Source organism: Centroberyx affinis, unplaced genomic scaffold, assembly GCF_046629955.1.
Source record: "Centroberyx affinis isolate AG114_WGS23_722 - 3 ecotype Tasmania unplaced genomic scaffold, CSIRO-AGI_Caff_v1 ptg004858l_1, whole genome shotgun sequence".
In the NCBI taxonomy this organism is placed as follows: Eukaryota; Metazoa; Chordata; class Actinopteri; order Beryciformes; family Berycidae; genus Centroberyx; species Centroberyx affinis.
The window spans coordinates 169,831-190,335 of NW_027282376.1; the positions used below are offsets into that span (position 1 = coordinate 169,831).

Genomic DNA, 20,505 nt, shown 5'->3' on the forward strand with positions numbered 1-20,505 from the left:
TTTAGAGGGAAACTCAGTTTGACATCCACAATATAACACCAAAGTTATAAATCAAAGGAAATTGATGTCATTTATTGTTATTCAGTGACAAAACTTGAACCAGTGTTGGTTTTAGTTATAATGATGGAAAGGGGAGACAGTATTCTTCACCAAAAACCAAATTAGAAGGCTTGGGGATCCATTCATTTAATGTTGACGTTTTGCCAATTTACTGGTGGCATGAACAATGAAACATGGATTTTATTTCAGACTTGAGCACAAAGCAGAAGACAACAGTATGAAACTGAATGCAACCACCTCAACATCAAAGATAAGAAATACACTGCATGGACAAGATAGTTATTTGTATTTTTTTTATTTTGGCATTTCTTTGTTTTGCATTTATATTAAGCAAAGTGCATCTTATTTTCTTTTTCTCATCAACACATTGCACAATACATAAATAATGATGCATATAAAACGTCTTCATATTTACAAGTAATAATATATTTATATATAACATAAAATACATTTTTTCGCTTCTTATTTTAATTAAATCTTAGTCATTTATTAAACAAAGTCCATCAGAATTTTATATTTTCTTCTTCTTCTTTTAAAACGTTTTTTTTCTCATTTTGAACCTCTGGAACAAAAAAGGAAAGTGGGTGTAGTCCGTTGGTGAGGGGAAGAAGGGTGAGGATGAGGAGGATGAAGAAGGTGGCTGCTATCGGGTGTTGAAGATGACTTCCAACCAGCACGGGCAGCTACTGATGAACTGTCTGGTGTAGCACTGTCCCCAGCCTTTGACGAAGCTGATCTGGACCGTGAAGCCCGTGCGAGGTTGCTGTGTGAACTCGTGGTCGTTCGGCCTCTGCAGGCTGCCGGCCTTGTCAAAGTCAAACGCTTTGATGGAGAAGCCGGGGAACACCTTGTGCACCAGCAGCGTGCGCGAGTCCGGGTTGTCCAGTGTGGCCGACTTAATGAAGATGGGGTAGCAGCTGCGGTTGTAGACCCACACCCCGTCCGGCTCGCGCGTCAGCTGGATGCCGTAGCCAATCTTGGCCCGCACCATCTGCACCAGCTGGGACTTGTTGTCGGAGCAGAGCTGGCCCAGGCAGAAGCCGTTCCCCTGAGGTAGGTCATAGAAGATGTCCAGGGAAGGCTCCTGGACTGAGTAGAGGCGTCCGACGCGGGTCTTCTCCTCCCAGTACGCCACCACGCACCAATGGGCCCGCTCACCCGACTCCTGCAAAGCCAGGGAATCTGAGGAAGAGGGAGAGAGAGAGGGAGACGGTTACACCTCTGGAACGGTGCACAGGTAAGACATGACATCATTTTGACTTTAGAGCACAACATGAAATAAGGAGAAAAAGAAAGAAAGAAAGAAAGAAAGAAAAAGGGAGGAGAGGAGCAAGAGAACAGTGGATGAGTGCTTGTGATTTGGGACTTGGGATGATTTGGATGATTTGGATGATTTGGGACTGCTCAGTTACAGATCGACTAAAACCTCCAAGTCTTACTGCAGTGAAAAGCAAAGGATTACTTAAACAGAAACATACTTCTTCTCCACAACCTCTTCCTTATCCCAGCACAGTTTGGGAAACTGGGAGTTTGCCTCTAGGCAAGAGCCAAAACTAAACTATCACCCTTAATTTTTGCCATCCAGGAAAACCGTGTTGGAATTCTTGGACTTCAGACAAGAGAAGCAAGTCTGAGACACTGGCAGGCGAGCGTCCACATGCAGTGCAATGTTTGTCTAAGCATTAAATGCTTATCTTCTGTCTGGCTCGCTGTATTTTTGTAGCGGTGTGGCTAACAATGTTCTGACGTCAAGAAGAACTATAAATCTGTCCCAATCGTCTCTCTACAGCAGCTTGCTTCACTCTGCTGCAGGAAATTAGAAAAGACCATTTCATTAATATACTAAGAGGAGTCCAGGGAATATGGTGAACTCTTGTGTCCATGCAAACACACAGGGCAATACTTTCTAGTCCAAACTATAAAAAGTACAGGAACCATTTAACACACAGTTGAACACTGACCAACACGCAGGGACAACAGCAACAAAATAAAAACCTTAGACTTGAAACTACCAAGTGACTTCCTTCCATTCCAAAGGGCAACACACAAACCATTCCCTCTCTCTGCTGGAGTACGTGGTGTTTAGCTGAAGCAGAGAGCAGTGGACAGAGCGGAGGCTGTAAACGGACAGACCCTGGTGTCTGAATGGTTGACAGGCTAGGCCTCTCTCTGGTCTAAAGTTTCCCCTGAGCGTAAAAGAAGTGTAGCATTGGCCAAGCTCCAGTTTCCAAGCCCCCCCCCCCTCACCCCCCCACCCCCTTTAGTGTGCCTCCTGTGCCGTCCCTCTCCCCTCATATCTCTATTCCACAGAAATCTGGCTCCCAGCTACTCCCAGCCAAAAAAAGTGGGAGCCAGTCAGGCGCAAGGGAAAGAGAGAGAGAGAGAGAGAGGAAAGAAAGAGGGGAGGGGGGATGGGGTGGGGTAGAGAAGGAATGCTTTTCACATACTTTGAGTCTGTAACTTTTGCAACTTTGCTTCCTCCCTGATTATATAAGCCTTTTCCGTGCTTTTATACAAGCGGCATCACCTAATTACTGCGACTACTATCAACCAGCTAACGTCAGTGCTTTATACTTCTCTCTCTCTCTCTCTCTCTCTCTCGCTCTCTCTCTCATTCACACACATAAACACTCAAATCCAGCACTGCCTCAATGAAAGACACATTCAAGGGTTAAGATAGCTCGAAGAGGGGAAATATGTGTGAGGGAAAAAATGAACAGAGCGCCTCTCACAGCCATTTCGGTTGCCCCCATCCTTCCTCCCCGACCCCCACAGCCCACCCCCACCTCTTTCATCTGGCGGTGGCTGTGAATGTAACCAGTAATTTGGAAGGTCCCGTCTGAGACAAACTGCTACGTTAATGGAGCAGGATCTCTGCCGGGCCGAGCAGACTCACCATGGCCTGTCATTAGCCTTCATTAAGGCGCAGGGAGAGGGAGAAAAACGGGAAGAAAAAGACAACAGTGGGAGAAGAGAGAGACAGAGAGAGAGAGAAACTGAAAGCACGCCTTCCATAAAACAAGAGGGACTGTTGTCTTTGAAGTTGGTCAATGCCAAGCCTTGGGGAGTTTATCGTAAATCCATCCTTGTGGGGCGCTGGGGGAAACTCAGTACCTGGCTATCTATCTTGGACTAAATAGAAAAAAAGGCATCTATCTTCGAGATAAGAGACAGAAAGTGTAGCTTGTGTGTGTCGGGCTCATGTCAGAGGGCTGATGTGTCTCTGAGCTGGGAGAGGCAGGCAGGGGCTCCTGGACGAGCTCTCCTCTGGGGTCTACTGTGTGTGTGTGCGTACACAGTGGTAGACAGGGTCTTTAGTTGATAGATAGACCAGTAGAACGTACTCTACTTTGTTAACAGCTGACAGAGGGCCTGCTGGTGGAGCTCACCTGTGGGGCCCAGTGTGTTTGTTATTGCTGGGAGAGACAGGGCCTGGCGTCAGAGGTCATTAGAGTGGCTGCCTGTCTGAGCCTGTCATTGCAGCCTGAAAACACCCTGCTATTCAGGACTACACTAACTGCCCCCCCCCCCCGCCCCCCTCGTCTCCTCTCCTCTCTGAAGGCTCAGATTGGCAGAAAGTGAGAAGCCCTCTCTAAGGAAGGGACAGAAGAGCGCGGGGTGAAGACAGAAAGAAAAGAGAGAGGGAAGACGCAAGGACGAGAAAGAAAATATAGAGTAAAGAGAGCCAGAAAAACAAGAAATATGGTCAGAAATAAACAACAGTAAGGGACTGGCTGTCAGCTAGTGAAGTGATTGTCTGGCTGTCTGGCCAACAGTGCGGGCAGTGTGACAGCAGCTACCCTGAATGCCTCCCATACCTCAATAACACAGTTAGATAAGAGACTGACTGGATCTAATCTGGGAGGAGAGGGGTGGAGGGAGAGAAGGAGGGGTGTAACAATGAAACTGAAATAAATATAGCTACAGTATGCTACACGGCTCATACAGAAACCATGCTAATGGTAAACAAAACAGAACTTAATGAATAAAAACAAGCTTAATTAATATATTAGCAGAGAGAGAGAGAGATAAGGATAAGGAAATAAAGATAAAGAGAGAGAGAGAGAGAGAGAGAGAGAGAGACTCTTCCATCTGTGGGGCACAGCCTTGAGAGGAGTATGTTCACAGCTTGTCCTGACAGCCGATGAGCTTACACCTCATGAGTAATAGTGCTGAACACACACACACACACACACACACACTAATGTGAGTGGCCTTGTATCAACACACCTTGTGCCTTGTGACAAGTGCAAGGCTCATTTAACCAAACTTTAATTTTTAACACATTGTGGGCGCGTGTGTGTGTGCGTGACGTGTGTGTGTGTTTGTGTGTGTCTTTTTTCACATATGTGTGTGAGGTATGAGGTGTCTGTCTGTCTCTTTCCTCATGTTGCAGTCTGACACTATTTCAGGTGCTTCTAGCATAGGTGTCTGTGTGTGTGTGTGCGTGTGTGTGTGTGTGTGTGTGTGTGTGTGTGTGTGGTGTCAGACAGTGAGGCAAAGTCCTGTCGGTGTCGTCTGTGTTTCCACCACGCTGAGCCGCAGCTCAGCCGGTCCTGTCTGTGGTCTACATCCAGCCACTTAGAGGACGGTCTGTCTGCATGTCTGAACGTCCGTCTGTCTATCCGTCTCCCTCTCTGTCTGCCCGGTATCTGGCTGTCTGCCTATCTAATCATTTGTCTGTCTATCTGTCCGCCTGCCCACCTGCTTGTCTGTATAGCGGCCTTTCAGCCTGTCTGTCTCAGGCTTCTTCTCATTGGAGATAAGCTGGCTAGCTGGCAGCCTGAAGCCATCTGTCACCCCGTCCCATTCTGCTCTGCTCTGCTGTCTGTCAGTTGTCTTGTGTAGGTCTGTCCCATTCTGGTTTGTCCAGATCAGGGGTGTATGCCATAACCCCCCCCTCCCCCCCCAAAAAAACAAAAAACAAATCAGACCTACTTTCTCTGCCTATCCACTACAACGCAAAATACAGTGAACGCTGTTAGTGGCTCACTGTTGAAAAGCACTCGGCTTATCATTACAAGAGCGGAAATGTCGCCATTAATTTCTAGTCAATTAAGTTATGTCAAATATTTGAAATGTTTCCAACTGCTTTTTGCCCTGATTCTTATTTAAACTTATAACTTACTCTGCATCATATGATCCTGAATGATTATAACGAGCTAGATGACAGACCGCTTTCTGAGATGCAAGAAACTGAAAGAAGCACGGCTAGTGAGAGCTAATGTGGGGCCGCATGCAAAGAACAGGTTTTCTAGGTATTTAACGGATGATCACCTTGGTACCACCAGCCGAGACAAGACAAGAAGAAAAAAAAATAGACCAATTATCTGTTTTTTTCCTCCCACTACAACAATGCAAAACATTTCAGTCCTAACCAAAAGGGGGTCAGAGGAGGAGACTGAGCACACACACACACACACATACACACACTGTGCTAGCTCCCCTGTGGAGACCCTAGCATTTTAATGGTCCCTGGTCTTTAGGAGTGGACGCCACGCTAGCTGAGACTATTGGGTTGGGTCGAAGGGGGGGGGGGGGGATGGGCGAGAGGGGGAGAGGGGGAGGGGCGACAGCAGTCTGGGTGCTTCTCTCATGGCAGCAGCAGGGCCAGAAACACAGTCTGGAAAGGTTAATCATTACCTCTGTCTGACTCCACAGACACACACACACACCAGGTCGTTACTATTCTTAGAAGTCGACACTCACAGAGCAACACGCATACACACACACACACACACACACACACAGACACTCAGACACACACACACACACGCACACACAGGATTTTCAACCTTCAGTTCTGGACACAACACTATCAACATCGGTAAATAGTGAGGAGGCTCCTGAGAACAGTCTCCTATTGATCCATGAGATCACTGTGTGTGTGTGTGTGTGTGTGTGTGTGTGTGTGTGTGCGCCTCTCTCAGCCCAGACTTGTAATGGCCCTGTCTTCATCAGACAGCACAGAGACTGAGGGAGGGAGGAAGTGGGGAAGACATGAAGGAAAGAGAGAGAGAGAGAGAGAGGAGGGTAGGACTCTTCACGGTTCCTATTTTCCAACTCAACACCCTCTCTCAAGCTGGGGAAAGTCTATTCCAAAGGTCAAGGGTCACACTAGAGGCATTCCTTTTGTTCGCTCTGCCATGCTGTCTGTGTGTGTGTGTGTGTGTGTGTCTATCTCTAATGAAAAACCCATGCATTTCTCACTCCGCAAGTCGATTTTCACAAAGATATTTGGTCTCATTGATTTTTGAGTTAATGCAAGTTACAGTCCTCGACAACATGCTTGTGGGAGTATATTCAGCAGTTTACAGCCTACACACACACACACACACACACTAACTGCTTCCCTCCATGATTAACGCGCTAAAAGAAATTCAATGACGGGCGACCCTTTAAAAAGAGAAAGGTCAGCCATTTTGAAGTCACGTCGGCGCAGTAAAGACTGTGGAATGGCCTTGTCTGACATGTCAGTGCGCGACCACAACCTTAGAAGTTCAAGCACACACACACACACACACACACGCACACAACATGAAGCAGAGGCCACGCCGTTTCTCGCGCTCATGTGACGCTCATGCTCAGTGTATTGTCAGCGTGTGGAGACGCGTACGAGAGATGAGGGACGCAGATAGGTAGACAAAACATACGTTATGCTACGGAAAGATACATGCGTGGGTAGGCAGGCAGATACATGGGAAGCGGTCGGTTTAGCTAATAGAGGGAAGCGGCCAATTAGAGTGGCAGGTTACGTAAGAGGAAGATGTCAACTCCTTCCTCTAGTTCAGGAAACCTAAACAAGCCCCCGATGGCAGGAAAACCACGGCGGGGGGGGGGGGGGGGGTCGCTATCTCGCCGATCTGACCCCCCACAGAAACAAGAGGAAGAGGAGGAGGGGGGGGGGGGGGGGGGGGGGGGACGAGTTGGAGACACTCTTTACACTCTCATCTCTCACACGGAACATCCAAACAGCAAATGGGAGAGGATGAGGGTGAGGGAAGAAGAAACGATGAATGTTTATGAGAGTGAGACTAAACGAGTTTGAGAAAATTACACGTCTCCCTCGTGACTCCCGCTATAAGTCTCTCTCTGTATCTGCATGTGCTGGTGTCAGTCAGCGAGACAGTGACAGAGGGCCTGCTGTGTTCCTCCTAGCTCCAGTGTACAGTAAAGGAACATTTCATAATTAATTGCGCCAGCATCTTCCGCTTGGACCCCTCCCCGACTCAAAGGAGAATACCACTACACTACAAGCACAACACACTCCTTAGCTCAAGGACAGTTTGTTCCCTTGCAAGGCCTCTTTCCTACTCCCACTGAGTTATTATTCCAACACTTCATCATTCTGACCCGGCGCGCACGCACACACACACACACACACACACACACACATTAACACACAACCGTCCCCTGCAGCCCAGATTTCCCAGGGTGACAGGGTAAATAAACACTCGCTAGTTGGATGTGCGGTGCCAGGCAGGCAGTAATGATGTCATCAGTTCACTTTTACAAACACACACACACCAAAGAGCACCCGCAGCCTCTGTATCTCAGAGCCACACTGCGCTACGGACGGATGGACAGACAAGTAGAACAACCACCCACATTGTTGAGCCACCAGGACACCGTGGGAACGAAGTAATATGGACGCCACAAACAGAGAGACAGACAACCAGCCGAGCCAGTTGAGTGTGGTGTAAGCCTTTGTTGTGTTGTTCCTCCGAAGAAACGATGTTATTAATAATTACGTACCTCTGTGTCTGTGTGTGTGTGTGTGTGTGTGTGTGTGTGTGTGGTTTTGCCAGTGCTGTGGTTTGTGATAGAGATGTGGGTATTTAGAGTCTGTGACTAAGATAAAAGAGGCATACACACACACACCTACACACACCAGACACACACTTTACACACTAAGTATAGACAAGACAAAAAGGTAGAAGGTAGAAATACAACCGTCTTCCTTTTCTCTCTCTCTCTCTCTCCTTCCCAGTTTTCCATCTGACTACACATGAATGAGCGGGCAGTGGGTGGAGACAGCAGAGAGACTGCGTGTCACACAGAAAATGTGGTTGTTGTGCCACACAGACACACACAAGTTTACAGAAATGTGCCTCCACTTATCTTCCCTCTCTCTCCCTCTCCCTCTCCCTCCCTCTCTCTCTCTTTCTCTCTCTCTCTCTCATCTTCATATATTGAGGTAATGTCAAAATCCACTGCCATAGAGTGACTGCAAACCAAAACAATGTCCATCTTGTTCTGGGCCTCGCTCCAGCTCTCTCAGAGCCAGACCTGCACAGCCCACCTTTCAGTCAACCAGCCATGCTAAGGTAAGCTAGCTATGCTAACTAACCCTCTCCATAAGTTTACAGCCGTGTCTATGCTATCTTGATGCTACGCTAAGAACCACACTGCATAATGCATCCCAGTCTCTGAATAATCTCAAGCAAAAACCCAAACACGCTGACACGCAAGCTAGGCACGCTTTTTTCTATCTTCTCTCTCTCTCTCTCTCTCTCTCCATCCTTCCCTGTCTCCGTGAGCTGTTTTCTGATTTGTGCAGCATAATGACACAGGGTGGGGAACAGAGGACGGCCAAAACCAAAATTAAGTCCCTTGCCAAGAGGCGGCTTGGCTGCTGTGCAAGGAGAGGAAGTGGGGAGTAATGAGAGATCCTGGCCCGGCACGGAGCGGCCCAGCTCTGCTCTGCTCTGCTCGCTGGCTAACACACAGCCTCCAAATACAGAGAACAGAGCAGAGCTGCCGGCCATCTCTCCCTCCACCCAAAGCCGCCATCTTCTCTCCCTCTCCATTCCTCCCTCCAACTCTTCAAGCAAAGAAAAACAAAGGAAAATCAAGATTGGAGGAAGGAAAAACAAAACAGAAACGCTTTAATGGTGAAGAAAATATTCATTTCTCTTAAAGAGCTTCCTGGAAACTGTAGCAAGAGTGTCTGTAATACAGTTACACTTCTTTCCCTTAGAAAGGGATTTGAATCGTGGGTTTGTTGAGAATTGCACTTGTTTCTTTCTTTCTTTCTTTCTTTCCTTCCTTCCTTGTTTTGCTCCATCTCTCCCTCTTTCTTTTCGCTCGGTGCAGTTCAGCGTCTCCAGTGTTTGTTTTCCGTTAAGAGGAGGCCTCGGCTGCCTCCCTGTCCGCTTGCCTTTTCCTCAAAGACATGAGGTCATATCCTGCGCAGCCCTTTCCTTTCCCTGCTAACCCAAACAAGGCAGGAATGCTGAGGGAGAGAGAGGGAGAGATAGAGAGAGGAAGAGAGGGTGCTCTGTTTCTGAGCCTCCTCTATGGGTTTCTGTGGCTGTTTCTTAAAGGTGCTGGAAGCTAGTTTCCAAAAAAAAAATCTAAGCTAGCTTCTTAGGGAATAACAATAGGGCTATAACAGAGACCACAAGATGAGATGGAGTTTTAACCGAATCTCAACAGAATCAGAGTAAAATCAAACAGGGACTTGGGTCTACCTTTCTCCTGGCTTTTTCTCACTGGGCTTGGACTGTTTCTTTGGGCCGTCCGCATGACAAGAGAACTAGTTTGTCTTAATGAGCCGAGGTGCCAAGGCAAGACTAAATTTACTGTCTAAGTTTGGGCCCCTGATGTAGGTTACACAACCAACTGATTCACTGGATGACTAATTGTCTGATTGATAGGCTGGCCGACTGTCTGTCGAGCTAGGTGACTGGCTGGTGGTATAAGAATACAACTCGACCTAAATTTAACCTGCGGCGGGAGGAAGCGCCTGTGTGACAGTCGGCCATGCGCCAGGGCTTGCACCAGGTCATTCTATCTCCCTGCCTGTGTGTGTGTGTGTGTGTGTGTGTGTGTGCGTACATGTCACTGCGGCCTGACTGGATCTTCTTACACACAGGCACTCCGGGGTCACTCCCCGACGGCACCAGCAGGCATGCCACCGACAGACACACCAGCGCTACACATGTATAAGAGCCTGGCACGCACAGAAGTCTATAACACGCCTCTACAAACACAAATAGTAAAAGCATACATGTACACACACACACATACACATCCGCGTGCACACACACATCCACACCTTGTCCCCCTGGCTGGCGCCCAGCTTTGCCCTCACACACACACACACATGATCGGTCCGATCTTTATGAGAAACAATATCAGGCAATATCAGATGAGATGGTACTACCTGAGTTGCTCATAAATGAAGCAGAGCCAAGATCTAGTCCCCAACCAGTGTGAGCATCAGGCTTTATCCAAGCCCACACACACTCAAAACTAACAGTAACTCAGCTCCTCCTCGATCCTCCCCTCCACTCCCAGATGCACCCCTAGATATCTGTTCCTGGGTGAACCCCCACCCCTGAGCTAAGCCCTGGCCCCGGCTCAAGCCAAGACCAGCACCCCAGCACCCGGCTCCTGGCCTCCAGCCATCGACCCCCCCTCTCCTCTTTCCTGCTCTCCCCTGCTCTGCTCTGTTCCAAGCCGATGACGTGAGCCAGCGAGAGGAGCTTTGGAGCTGGTAGCCTGGCAGGCAGCCTAGTTTGCATTTGCGCTTGTCGCTGTCGCAGCGCACTTAACTCCTACTGGCCTGGATAGCCTGGCTTTCCAAGAGAGATAAAAAAGCGAGAGGGGGATGGGAGAGGAGGATGTAATCCCTCACCTCATCTCGTCTGCTCTGTCTGAGCTGTTGGGAGGCCTTCTCCATGTCTGTTGCTTGTTTGGGTAATGTACAGTTCTGCCACCAAGCTACAACTCCATAGTTTACCAATCCACTTCTTTAGCTCTAGCATTTATGTTAACAAAGGCGTCGAATCCATACAGAAGAAATGCATTGAATGAAAGACGACTAGCACTGAATTATTCTACAACAAGACAATAATATCACAATAATATTGCAACTCGTGCTGTCTTGCTCTTCGCCACCCTCCTTCCCTCCCAACCTCCCTCCTCTCTCTTCCTCCTTCCTCTCTGTAAATATGTCTGGAGAAGAACATAAAAAAGGGCAGAGTGAGTGAATTAGAAGGTCAGCAGCGGGCCTCTGGGAGAGCCATGTTTCTTTTGTCAGGGCCCTAGAGAGAGGGAGCGAAGCAGGGAGGGGAGAAAGGAGAGAGGGAGTGAGAGAGGAAAGGGAGGGATGGAGCAGCCTCTCTTCTTGCCCTGCCAGAGAAATCACGGCCCTGGCTCCAGGGGCAGAGCCCTTGGGCCATCCTTGCCATCCTGAGGAGGCCCATTCACTGAGGGCTGGCCACCGCTGCCCTGTCATCCTCGCCAGGAAGGAAAACAGGGGAGGAGGAAGGGTGGCGTGTATGCCTTAGAGAGGGAGGGAAGGAGTGAGGGAGGGAGGGAGGGAGGAAGGGAGGGAGCTCCTGTTAAGACTCTGGTTCTTGGGTTTCACAGTTTGCACTGGGTCTAAAATGTGTCTTTAGTTAATGCATACAGGCGGACTTCAGTGTCCATCTGAGGGTTGGAGGAGGGGGGTAGAAGGGCGGGGGGGTTAAAAGGGAGGGATGGAGTGAGTCGGAGGGGAGGGTGAGGGGTTGAAAAGAGAGAGAGAGAATAGGAGAAAGATTGAGGAGAGGGAGCAGGAACTGAGCGTCTTTCTGAATGAGGGCCGGACCGCCAGCCAGTTTAATTCATGTGGCGCTGAGGCTGGCTCCTCAGAGGCTAGCTTTTCGTCTCCTCCCCCACACAGAGAGGAGAGGAGAGGAGAGGAGAGGAGAGGAGAGGAGAGGAGAGAAGAGGAGAGGAGAGGAGAGGAGAGGAGAGGAGAGTGTGATTCGGTCCCTCTGTTCTTGCAAGCACTGCTCCAATCTCTTCCCCCATCTAAGGACACACACACACACGCACACACACACACACACAGGCAGGCAGACAGGCAGGCAGGCAGGCAGGCTGACCCCCCCACCCCCCCACCCCCCACCACCAAACAAAGGAGGGGGGGGGGGAATGGGCAGCGAACACCAACTGACATAAAACAGGCTTTAAAGGCCCAGTAATGAGAACCATCTGAGGCGAAGGAAAGCAGAGAACAGCACAGAGCAACCTCAGGCAGAGGAGAGCAAACTCTCTCTCTCTCTCTCTCTCCCTCTCTCTCTCGTAAACACCATCTCATTCTGTAGCCTGCGGACAGGGTGCTGGGTAAGGAAGGCAGCGCTGCCAGAGGGGATTATGGGAGAGAATTGCGGAAGCCAGGAACACCTCCTGCACGAGAGACGGGGAGAGGAGAGAGAGAGGGAGAAAGAAAGAAAGAAAGAAAGAAACCTGTGTCTTGCCCTTGTCCGGCGGGTGCAGAGGAAAGTTAGCCGCCTACAAAGACACCCCCCCCCCCCCCCCCCCCCCATACGCACACATCAACTGAAGCCTTTCCTGCTCTTCCCACATCACTGCTTTTCCTCACAAGACCGAACGAGACACACTCACACGCACACACACTGAACGTATTCTTCTCCACACAACAGTTCAGCGTGTTTGTCTTCCATTACAACATAACGCCGCACGGGAGACAGAACGAGAGAGACGAAAGGAGGAAGAGGAGAAGAGAGGAGCGTTGTTCAAAGAGCCAGGAGGGAGGAATTTATGTGGATGTGGGAGAAACACACCTCCCTCCTTCACTCCCTTTTTTATTACAGAGGGGAAGCAGGGGCCCCCACAATCACTGCCTCATCTTCACAAGTAGGGGGGGAGTTGAGTGTGCGTGTGTGTTGGGTGAGGGAGGGGGCACAGAGAAAGAATGAGTGAAAAAGAGAACAGAAGATGGAAAATAACGAGATTCAAAGTCCAAAAAAAAAATAGGTGACCAAATGAAGGAGAGATGGGGAAGAGGGAGAGACAAACTGTATATATTTACCTGAAAGCCCCACAGGGGCTGAGTAGGTCGTTCCCCCAGTATCACTGGATGAAGGTCCAGAGTCTGGAGAATCTAAGAGAGAGAGAGAGAGACTATGTATTAGTACTGTACAGTGTGTGTGTGTGTGTGTGTGTGTGTGTGTGTGTGTGTGTGAGGGAGACGGCAGAGCAGCAGCTGTGAGGCCGTCAATCACTCCAGTGAAATCAATGCCTAATGAAGACGCTGACGACCAAGCGCACACACACGCACACATGGAGAGAAGAAGACTCGCTGGGAAGAGTTTCTTACACCCTTGACACAGGCCGAAGATAATCCCCCATAATCCACTGCTCCAGGAGAGATGTTAGCCCTATACGTCTCCTCACAGGCTAGCTGCTGATCTGGAAACAGTGGTATTCTTTCAGCTAATGACTGATTCCTACCCAACTTTTGTGTCTCTGCGTCTATCTTTATTATAGCCTTCTTTTTATTTAGCCTGATAACTGTCTCTCTCTCTAAAGACACAGAAGAAAAGAAGAAATACTGGTAGAAGTAGAATTTTTCTTTACCCTCCCTGAGATAAGGAGGCCTAGGTTTGACCCTCGCTCCTCATCTCACGTGATTTAAAGGTGTGCTAACAGGAGACTAGATCCAGACCTGGGCCAAGATCCACAACTCCCTTACCCACTGCTGCACACCCAAACATAGGTTCCCCATTCCTCCTTTCCTCAGAGGCCGACATGGAATCAACAAACTGCTCCCAGAAGAAAGAAGATTTTTCTGCCCTAAAAAACAGTCTGCCAACATTGTGTGTGTGTGTGGATACATGTGTGCTGAGGGCTTGGGGAGCGTCGCCGCCCACATCTGTGTTTGTATGAATGTTTGTGTGTGTATGCGTGTGTGTGTTTGTGCATGTGTGTGTGTGAGGCTGCCTAGGTCACTAATAGGAATCTGCAGTTGAGCAGGATACACTCTATCATAGCAAAAACAATGAGGCAGGCAGGACTTAGAGAGGCAGCCTTGAAAGCTGTGTACTGTAAATTTTCTTAATGGCATACTAGCAGGCAGACAAGAGGGAGAGAAAAAAAAAAAAGTCCCTTTCTCTCTCTCTCTCTCTCTCTCTCTCTCTTTTCTGTGTTTGAATAATAAACTCCCACCAAGACTTGTAATCTAGACTAGTTTCAACATGACGCCTGAATGAAGCTTTAACAAAACCGCCGAGCGCCGAACAGAGCGGCGCACCATCGGGAGCAGGCTGGCTGAGTTGCAGTGCTGCTGGTAGCTTGGTATTCACTAATGATACATTCCATTCACGGCACGTCAACGCTGCACCTACCATCCAGCAAACTGCAGTCTGTGCTGCTGCTGCTGGTCACCTTCACTCTCTCTCTAAACTCTTTGCGCTGCTGCAGTTTCCTTAGAACGGTACACACACACACACACACACACACACACACACACACACGGCTGTGGCGTTCAACTTTACTGCACACGAGATCAGAATGAAAATGTCCCTTTAACAAAATGACCTGGTTCTGATGCAATTTTAATTGGAGCTTTACTGTAAAAACTATAGTGGATGTAGGACTCAAGTTAGTCCATATAGTCCTCTATCTTATTAGTATTAATGACACCCGTGTGGTATGGATCAGGGTGCAACTTGATGAGTAAGGTGAAGCTGTCCACACAGAGTGACTGGGTGTTCAGTTTTGCACGTAACCCACGTATGGCTAGGGTTTAAGGAACGTGAAGTTTCTGTCGGAGAAAACTTCCACACCGAAGCTAACAGAACTTCTCACTGGCGTCCTATTTACCCCGAGCTAAGCCGCAGCAGTCAGAAAGTAATAAAGAAACAGCAGCCGGTGTGGTTTCGCTGCGCGCCCTACACCCTGCCCCGTCCGGACGCGGCCCGTGCTGCTGTGGTCGCGGTAACGAGATGCACGGCCATGGCCCCGGCCTGCCTCGCTTTCATTGGCTGCCAGCACCCGGGGCCTGGTCTCCCGGGGCAACAGTTCACAGCTGACCACAGGGCCGAGGGGGGCATCAGAGAGACGGGGGAGAGAGAGAGAGAGAGAGAGAGAGAGAGAGAGAGAGCCAAACAGTGTGTGATTCACATTCCCCAGAGCTGAAACAAGGTAGCGTTTTACGTCTGGGACTCTTTCATATTGACCACTGCTGCTGCCTGACACATATAACCTGCCTGCTTCCTGCTCACTGAAATCATAAAACCATCATCATACAACCTCTCGCTCCCTTCCTCTATCTCAAGCACAATTTTTCTCTGATGCTTTACAACATTTGATTGCCTTTTAAAGGTTAACCATGCGGATTTTACTAAAGCGATTATGAGTGGAAACTAACATTAGATTTAATGCAGTAAATAAAATATAATGAGAATATTACAGAAAATTATAATGGCCTCCAGTAATGGGAAGGAGTCTGTAATTGACAGCTCCCCCAGGCACCTGGGAAAGACCCGTCTGTCCGCACGATAAGCTTATCATGTGTGTGTGTGTGTGTGTGTGTGTGTGTGTGTGTGTGTGTGTGTGTGTGTGTGTGTGTGCGCGCGCGTGTCATTGCCCCCATCCAGCCTGCTCCATTGTCCTATTAATATATGTCCTCTTTCACTCTCTTTCCCCAATAGAGAAAGAGAGAGAGAAAGAAACTAGAAACTTGGAAATTAGAAACTGAAAAATATATTATCAGAGCAGATGACTTTAAGAGTATGGGAGCTGTAGGTGACAATAATGCCTATAACACACTGAGAGAGAGAGAGAGAGAGAGAGAGAGAGAGAGAGAGAGAGTCCTTCGTAGAACCACAGCTGCAGCTGCAATGACTTCCTATTGTTTCCACTCACTGAAAGCCACTTTCTCCTTCTGACTGACTGTTTGGCTGGCTGACCGGCCGACTGGTCATTGTTTCACTCTGAGCTTTTTCCTGCACTGACTGCGAGAGATGGGTAAATAAGAGAGGGAACAAGGGCGACAAAGAGAAAATAAGAAAGTGAGAGAGACTAAAATAGGCACGGACTCCGTCTCTCATATCTTTGTCACTCAGCGGCAGCGGCTCTCTATGTGGCGAGAGAAACTCTAGTAAACAGTCAATGGAGTCCTTGCTTCTAAGCCCTGCAGGAAGCTGCCTTCCCCAACGAGATCTTCCTCCCCCTCTTCCTCTTCTTCCCCAGCCTCTGCGATTCCCCCTCACACTATATCCTGCTTGGCTCGAAATCTAACACACTTCAAAACCGACCTAAGGCGATGACATAATGTGCGGTGCCACTTTACGGCACCGGGGAAGAGGACAATCAAAACAACATGAAGAGGCTGGCACAGGTGGAGGGAGAAAACAATTAGGCATCACTGAAGCTAGTTAAGGAAATCGTTTGCCATCATGATTACCTCACACTGGGATAATTGGCTGAAAGATCATTGGAGGAAGCTAAATTGTGTATATGCTCTCTCGCTCTCTCTATCACACACACACACACACACACACACACACAGACACAGACACAAACAGAGACGTGGATGGTGACACTCCCCAAGCCCTCAGCCTTAATCTGTTGATTCATTCAGTTGATAAAAGCTCGCTGGCTCCAGAGACGCCGCTGTCTGTCTGTTTGCTCTGTTGTGCGATTCACAATAGATAGATGAACAGACTTGCACACAAACAAGCAGGCACACACACACACACACACACACACCCCTCCCACAAACACACACAGACAAACACACACTATGCCCATGGTGAGAGCCAGTCAGTCTATAGCTAGCTGGTATCTCAACTTTGTGCTGCTTTGCCCTGGCTGCCAGCCATGCTATAACTGCCCAGCCAGCCAGGCGTGCCACTCCACTGCTATCATAAATCACAACATGGAGCCGTTTCCTCCACACAAAAACACACACACACACACACAAATGCGTAATAGAGCAAGTGTCATATGGGTAAGTCTATTTGTATATGTAATGTCATGTGTGAGACTAGACAACACAAGACTGCAGATAAAAATTCCTGAATACAAATTTCTCTTCACATTTGCATGAGTGCTTTTGCAAGAGATGTGGTTTCACAGCCTACCGGCGCGGCTCGGGCTAATTTAAATATAAGCGCTGTGCATGACAGCTTTGACGAATAACTTTGCAAAGAGACACTTCAACAATTTGTAAGTCACAGACTTCCCGGGGTGAATAAAAACATCCAACTCACCTGGTGGTTTAAGAAAGTCCATGGGATAACGCGAATATGGAGGAGGAGGAGACTCTGCATGGAGAAGAAACAGAAAAGAAAGGGGCAGAGGAAAGGCAGAGCATGAGAAAATAAACGGGAAAGATCTGAACTTTATGATAAGAGTTGTCATTCTTTAGGGAGAGGGTTTCTGTCAGCTCAGGCTGGAGAGGCAGTGCGGCCGGGCGGCTATTGCCTTTCATTTGGCAGGCAGATAAACAGGGGGCCGCCTGGCGCCAGGAGGGCCACTATCAGCGTCTAGGACAAACTGAGATACGGGCCTCTTTTGGCCCGGGACACCACGCACACACAGCCTGGAAACTTCGCCGTGGAAAGACTGCAAAAGCCTGTCTGAGTCGCTGAACTTTTGGAAATTAGTTGTGAAATAATAAAATACAAGCCACTCGTTTGAAAAGTGGGACTATGGCTAATGAAGTTTAAAACATCCTGGGCCTATATTTAGATGAACAAGTAGATCACCAAGATAAAACATGCCAGCGAGGTTGGGATGTAATTACCACAACAAACAGCCTATTGATAGGGATCAAACATAAATAGCCTAATCAACATTGTTACGAACATCTAAAACCAACTATCGCTGAAAAAAATCACATGCAGGCAGAGGTAAATTATCATTTTCATCATTATCACTAGAAACGGCTGTGTTGTCACTGTCCCAATGTAATAGGCGAAACCCTACTTGACAACATTATCACGCTGCCAAAAGATGAAGATTGCTACTTGACACACTTTGCCACATCGGCCAAGTTTGACCTTATGGAAACTCAAGACAAGTGTGCCAAGAGAGGTGATGTCATTTCAATTAGGCTAATTAGGCCTATAAGGCTCTTGTAATTGTAATTATTTGATATAATGGCACATGCTTTGACTGTGTGACTTGATTTAACAGTATGCTAGAAAATGTTCCATTACGATTTCAGAACTGTGTTTTTTTGTGTGTTTTAGATGTCATTATTCCCAGCTCACCGAGTTCACAAAGCCTGCTCATGTGGTGCGGATTGCAGCAAACGAGCTCTGGGTTGATTTTCCCATAGGATTCACAGCAAGACAGCCTCTTCAGCTCCGAGGAATGCCTGAGGTCCGGCCACCTGAACACTTTGTAGAGCAGCAAGGGGAGGGAGTAAGACTGTTGACCCACTTTGGCGTCCACTTTGCCGGGTAGGAGCAAGCAGGGGCTTCGGGCACCCCCCTTGGACTCCACCGCCTGCAAAAGCACCTCTAATTGTTTCTCTTTGATCTTTTTCAGTATCGAGTGGGTCAACGCCTTCAATTCAGCCTCCGACCCGGCGTTGGACTTGGCGACCTTTGTCGTTTTGCCCATGCAGCAGCCCCCGGAGCCATGCGTCCCTCTATCCGCCTCCCCGTCGCCCTCGGCGGGCGCACGGCTCCTCCAGAGTCGCCGGACGAGCCCCGATCGTTTGGTCCTAAACATGCGGGACGAAAAGAGGGTTCCCCGGCTAAAAAACGAGCATGGTGTCCGCAAATCATGAAGATTCCGGGATCCGAGTCCAGGCAATGACAAGCAGCCTGAGATAATACGGTGGAAAAACTGGGAGCCGGATAAGCAGAGGCAATCTGTAGCATACGCCAGTCTATATTGCCTACCCCTATAAACTAGATATCAGAAAAGCAGTCAAGGTTCATATGACTGTCACCTTTCCTTAGGGGATGAACAACCATCACCTTAAGGTAGCCTATTTAAGACTAGAACAATCAACCTAGCAGCTTATAAACATCTAGAGCGGCAGGGAAACACTGAACGCTTGAAAATCGCTACAACACAGCAGCATGTAAATGTTACAATTATTCACTTGGTGATGTGCAGGCTAGTGCCGAGCTTACTCTCAACTAGCCCCTAGAAAACACACTCCGTGCCGATTTTCAGTAAATACACATTGTCAAATTCTCTATATATCCACACATTTGTCTGCTATCGTGGAAATTAGATAACAAGGGCCCAATTAAGCCCAGACGCTATCACAATTATTCCGTGAAAACCGAAGCTCGCCCCGTGTCTTCAAGAGCATTAATCCACAAAAATCCTTGATCCGACTGCACAGAGTAAGGCTCTAACAAGGCTTGCGTTTTTTTTTTAGTTTTTTTTTTATCCCTTATCATCTAAATATGACACTCGTCTGCAGAGGATGTGGTCTTCGGGGAAATGTTGGAAGGAATGAGCCTCGTCCAAAAAGCCAGGGAGCAAATCCAGGACTGATCCAGACTGAATGCCCCCGAGTTGAGTTGCGTTTGAAAGCGCAGAGAGAGAGACCCTCGGGTTACGTCCGCGCGACGAGCCTTGTAACCTATATTAGTAGCCAATCCCTCGGATAAAATAATCCAACCTCGTATCTCACACGAAGTTTCCGGCTCTGAGTTGGGAAGAAAGCGAGCCGAGGAGTGATCTGGAGGGGTAGACGGCTCTGTAAATGAGGCGGATGGTTTGGGTGCCCTTGCTCCGTCTCCAGTCTCCAGTGCGCATTGACGCGCCCGGTCACGTGTGTGTCTAGACACCCTGTCGCTTAAAAGAAATGTGATTGTGTTGCGCAAACAACAGATCAAGTAGAGCCCACAGCACACACACACACACACGCACACACACACAGACGAGAAAAACGTTTGAGGGGCAGGAAAGTTAACATTTTCCGGAGAAAAAAAAAGTTGACAGAGTTTAAAGTTGAGGACAGGACGACGCGGTTGGGAAACTAGCAGTTACACACACAGAGAGATACAAACTCTCAATTCTGTTCAGTTTAGTTTAATTAAATATGCTTTAAGAATGGTAAAACTAAATAGCCTAATATAAATACAGTATAGTAATAATAATGATAATAAGCACCTTATTAAGCGTCTCTCTTTCCTTCTCGCTTTATTGGCATTAAAGTAGCCAAAGAAAAATACTGCCAAAGCCTCAAGATAAAAGATCAGTATTTTTACTTGAAATCCATTTCTCCTCAGTCTCTCTCTATCTGGCGCCTGAGACTGATGTTTGACCAATATGTTTTTCTATTCATTATTAACCGAGGCCTGTATGCTGATAGTCTGTTATTATGATGCTGGACATCCAGTGAACTCCTCCTAGATGCACTGGGTGTGGAAATCAGCAGTCCGTGGACAGATAACCCAGGCTTCTTTTTCCTTTCCCACTTCAAAACAAAACATTTCTGTCATTGTTTTATTGATCAACCTGTCTATTTTGTCTGGCTGCATTGCATATCTGACAGGCTGAGCCATTAAAGCTGGGAGCGCACTGCTGCCGCCCTCTGGACATTTAGCTTTCAGATTGCACATAACACAACTATTTGTACTACTAGTCTGTGTTTGAATTATCAGTTTGAAGGCTACGTAAAGTTTCCACACTTTACATATCAGTGGAATGGTGCATCAATTGAGG

The 20,505-nt window shown here is 48.1% G+C and overlaps 1 protein-coding gene across 1 annotated transcript; it reads right to left on the reverse strand.

The window, feature by feature from the left end:
• Positions 1 to 367: 367 nt before the first annotated feature.
• smad7 (SMAD family member 7) lies at positions 368 to 19,582 on the reverse strand. Its single transcript, XM_071545323.1, has 4 exons — positions 18,081 to 19,582; positions 17,076 to 17,129; positions 12,890 to 12,961; positions 368 to 1,242 (listed from the first exon to the last, which is right to left on the reverse strand). The coding sequence occupies exons 1-4, from the start codon at positions 18,544 to 18,546 to the stop codon at positions 704 to 706; spliced, it is 1,131 nt and encodes a 376-aa protein (XP_071401424.1). The 5' UTR covers positions 18,547 to 19,582; the 3' UTR covers positions 368 to 703.
• Between the last annotated feature and the right edge of the window lie 923 nt (positions 19,583 to 20,505).

Coding starts and splice junctions, on each gene's coding strand:
- smad7 (XM_071545323.1), bottom strand. CDS start 18,546: ATGTTTAGGACCAAACGATCGGGGCTCGTCCGGCGACTCTGGAGGAGC. Junction 17,130..18,080: donor GAGCAGGCTTTGTGAACTCG/GTGAGCTGGGAA, acceptor TTCTCCATGCAG/AGTCTCCTCCTCCTCCATAT. Junction 12,962..17,075: donor GGACTTTCTTAAACCACCAG/GTGAGTTGGATG, acceptor TCTCTCTCTTAG/ATTCTCCAGACTCTGGACCT.